This window comes from Monopterus albus, unplaced genomic scaffold (genome assembly GCF_001952655.1).
Source record: "Monopterus albus unplaced genomic scaffold, M_albus_1.0 scaffold214.1, whole genome shotgun sequence".
Taxonomy (NCBI): domain Eukaryota; kingdom Metazoa; phylum Chordata; class Actinopteri; order Synbranchiformes; family Synbranchidae; genus Monopterus; species Monopterus albus.
The window spans coordinates 740,237-743,225 of record NW_018128094.1 but is presented as its reverse complement, the minus strand read 5'-3'; the positions used below and the strand labels follow the sequence as shown (position 1 = coordinate 743,225).

General features: G+C 39.7%; 1 protein-coding gene across 1 annotated transcript in view; it reads right to left on the bottom strand.

The window, feature by feature from the left end:
• Positions 1 to 2,989, bottom strand: part of efhd1 (EF-hand domain family, member D1) — a gene marked incomplete at its 5' end in the record, with an annotated part of 29,121 nt that overhangs the window by 7,812 nt on the left and 18,320 nt on the right. The window contains one exon of the mRNA XM_020619080.1: positions 2,902 to 2,986. Within this exon, the coding sequence (XP_020474736.1) occupies positions 2,902 to 2,986 (85 nt within the window). The remainder of the gene's footprint in view (positions 1 to 2,901; positions 2,987 to 2,989) is intronic.

Below are 2,989 nucleotides of genomic sequence, written 5' to 3'. Positions count from 1 at the left end.
CCTAAGTAAAGTCTGCCTCGGGCAGGACATCCACCTGCGCTGATTACAGCATCCATGTAGTAGCCGGCAATGACCTTTGGGTCATTGTTTGTTTTGTAAGCTTCAAGGCAGATCATCTTTCTTGAAAACCCATCAATGCATCCACTTATTGCAATGCCAAATGGCTTAAGCTTATCATAGCCATCAATGTGCCAGACATAGTTTGGACCACAGCTGTGATACACGCGCCTTCGCAGTCTGTTTCTCGACCTCAGATCAACACCTTCACCATCCAATAAACAGCAGAATTCGAACAGTTTCTCTGTCAGTTACAATTCCATGCAGCCAACATTTTTGGTGCATCCATCTATAACCATGAGACTGACCAGATGTTTCCAGTTGCTGTTCAATGAAAGCTGCCACATCAGCCACACTGGTTTTGTTCTTTCGACGCCAGAGCTGCTTCTTGCTTAAAATCCTCTCAAGGGTGCGCTTGCTTAGTACAATCCCGTGAGAATCAGAGAGTAAATGAAGTATTTCCTCTGTGGTAAAGCCACGCTTAAAGTAATCATCAATGTAGTCACAATCCATCTCCTTGGAAAATTCACTGAAATGTTGCCTTGAGAAATGCTTAAAGTTAAATGTTAAAAATCTCACAATTATGACTTAGGCAAGTCGAAATTTTGACTTTTTATCTCATAATTATGACATACTAAGTCGAAATTTTGACTTTTTATCTCATAATATGACATACTAAGTCGAAATTTTGACTTTTTATCTCATAATTATGACTTAGGTAAGTCAAAATTTCGACTTTTTATTTCATAATTTTGACTTACTAAGTCGAAATTTCGACGTTTTATCTCATAATTTTGACTTACTAAGTTGAAATTTCAACTTTTTATCTCATAATTATGACTGTAGATCAAAAATTTTTTTTTGTACTGGCAGAAATGGGCTTCCATACCATTAGATGGCGCTTTGTTCTCAAAAAACACAAACCAGAGTGTGACTGCCTGAAGTACTGCATTCACACTGCAAAGTCGTCTTTTTGTTTAGGCCACGGTCTATACAATAGAATTGTCTGAATACAATCCTTATCATACAGGTACTGCGCCAGATAAGTAATTATTACCTGTTACACTGGGTTTCCGACTTCTAGTCAAAGATTAAATATGGTTAACATGCTTAAGTTACATTAAGAAATAATAAGAAGATATCTTCTTTGTGAGCATTCATTGGAAATCTGACATATCACAGAGCCGCAGTGGCCTTTGTAAAACAATACTGTCATTACAGCTTCATTAAAACACAAGGGGCAGAACGAAGGTTTAACGTCTGGGTATCACTGCACTGCCTTAATGTACAGATTACTAGCTCATAGTCTGCTTCTTCACTTCGAGAGGCAAATGGGGAGGCAGCGAAAGCATAAAACGCAGATTTGTCTCACACGCGGCTTGAGTTCAACTCCACCTTGAATTTTGTGTCATTTTTCAGTTTTTCTCTATCTATGAGAGTCATGTGCTGGAAGATCTGATATTTTTGTAGAAAAGATACATTGGCTGGGAACATTTTATTGATAATGTAATACTGACAAAGCAAAAGAGACATATTAACCATAAGTGTAGTGCTGCTGGAACGCACCGGAACAATGTTCCACCACCTTTTTTTTCCACCAAGAGAGGATAAAGAATAGGCCTAGTGGAATAAACTGGTTGAAATTCATAATGTGGCATTATTGTGGGCGCTTGAAGATCCAACTACCAGTAAAGTGTATATCCTGCAAAATGGAATGCTCCAAGTCGTGATAATAAAGTCCGAGGTGTTGTGATTGATTCACAACATCGACTCAAACAGCCTGCACTCCAATGCATAATTGGCACCCGCAAGTGTTTGCTTGTTTTGTTCAACCACATATTTGATGACGTGGATGGTTCACAGTGACAGAGTTTAGTGTTGACTACAGACTCCGTTTACAAAAGACAAGTGACAGTACAAAACTCAGATCAACCAGACTGACAAACTAGAGCGTCATCTCCAGGAGGGGACATGGAGACAAACATCAGATGTGATGATCAGCACCTTTTGCAGTGTAGGTGCACAGGCTATATAGGAATGGAATTTTAAGAAGAGGGAGTATGTCTCTTTTCTATAGCTTAGAGTTGACAACCTTGATTTAACAAAGAAAAAAAACGTAGACATAATGCAATAACTGTCAGTGGCATGATGTTTCAAAAGGCGTTTCAGATCTGAGCATGTAAGTGTAACAAAACAGCTATTACAGACATGGACTTTGATTAATAAGTAGGCAGCCACTGCCAACCAGGTGCCTCAGCTTGGTCTGGAGGTCGTACTATACTCACCCACCAGCAGATCTTGATATTAACAGAAGGATCAAATTATCAGTCAGCCTCCTCAGTAAACTTAAACAAACACTGGTGGATATATACAACACTATGAACTGCTTGCACACACAGTGCTTAGGGGCGTTAACAAGGTGGTGCTATGATCACTGCATCATCATGGGGCTACACATTAAGAGTAGGGGCTGTGCAGGGACGTGTCACAGATGGGGCACAGTTCTACTGTCCAGCCAGCAATTTATAATGGCTGCATCTATATAGTGGGACATGCCAGTTTAAGACAGGGGACCTCTGTCTCCGGCCAGATGCTTAGAGTTCAATTTATACATTTAAAATGTAAACCTAAGATGATTTTTAGCTTTTCTTTTTATGACATTAAGAGTTCCATAGTACAAATGCATGTCTACCACTATTGTTGTGTCTGTGTCTCTAGAAATGAGCTAGTGAGTAAAAATGATAAAATGGGTGAACATGGCCCTACACAAGCTATGGCCAAACTTAATATAGCTAGTCTGAAGGTGTAATTGTGAGATTAAGTATGACAAAATTGTCACCATACCTTGGCTTCAAAGAAGTCTTTAGCTCCCATCACTCCCTCAGTGGAGACATTGATCTCAGACAGTCTGGCGAGAGCCATCAGACCACTC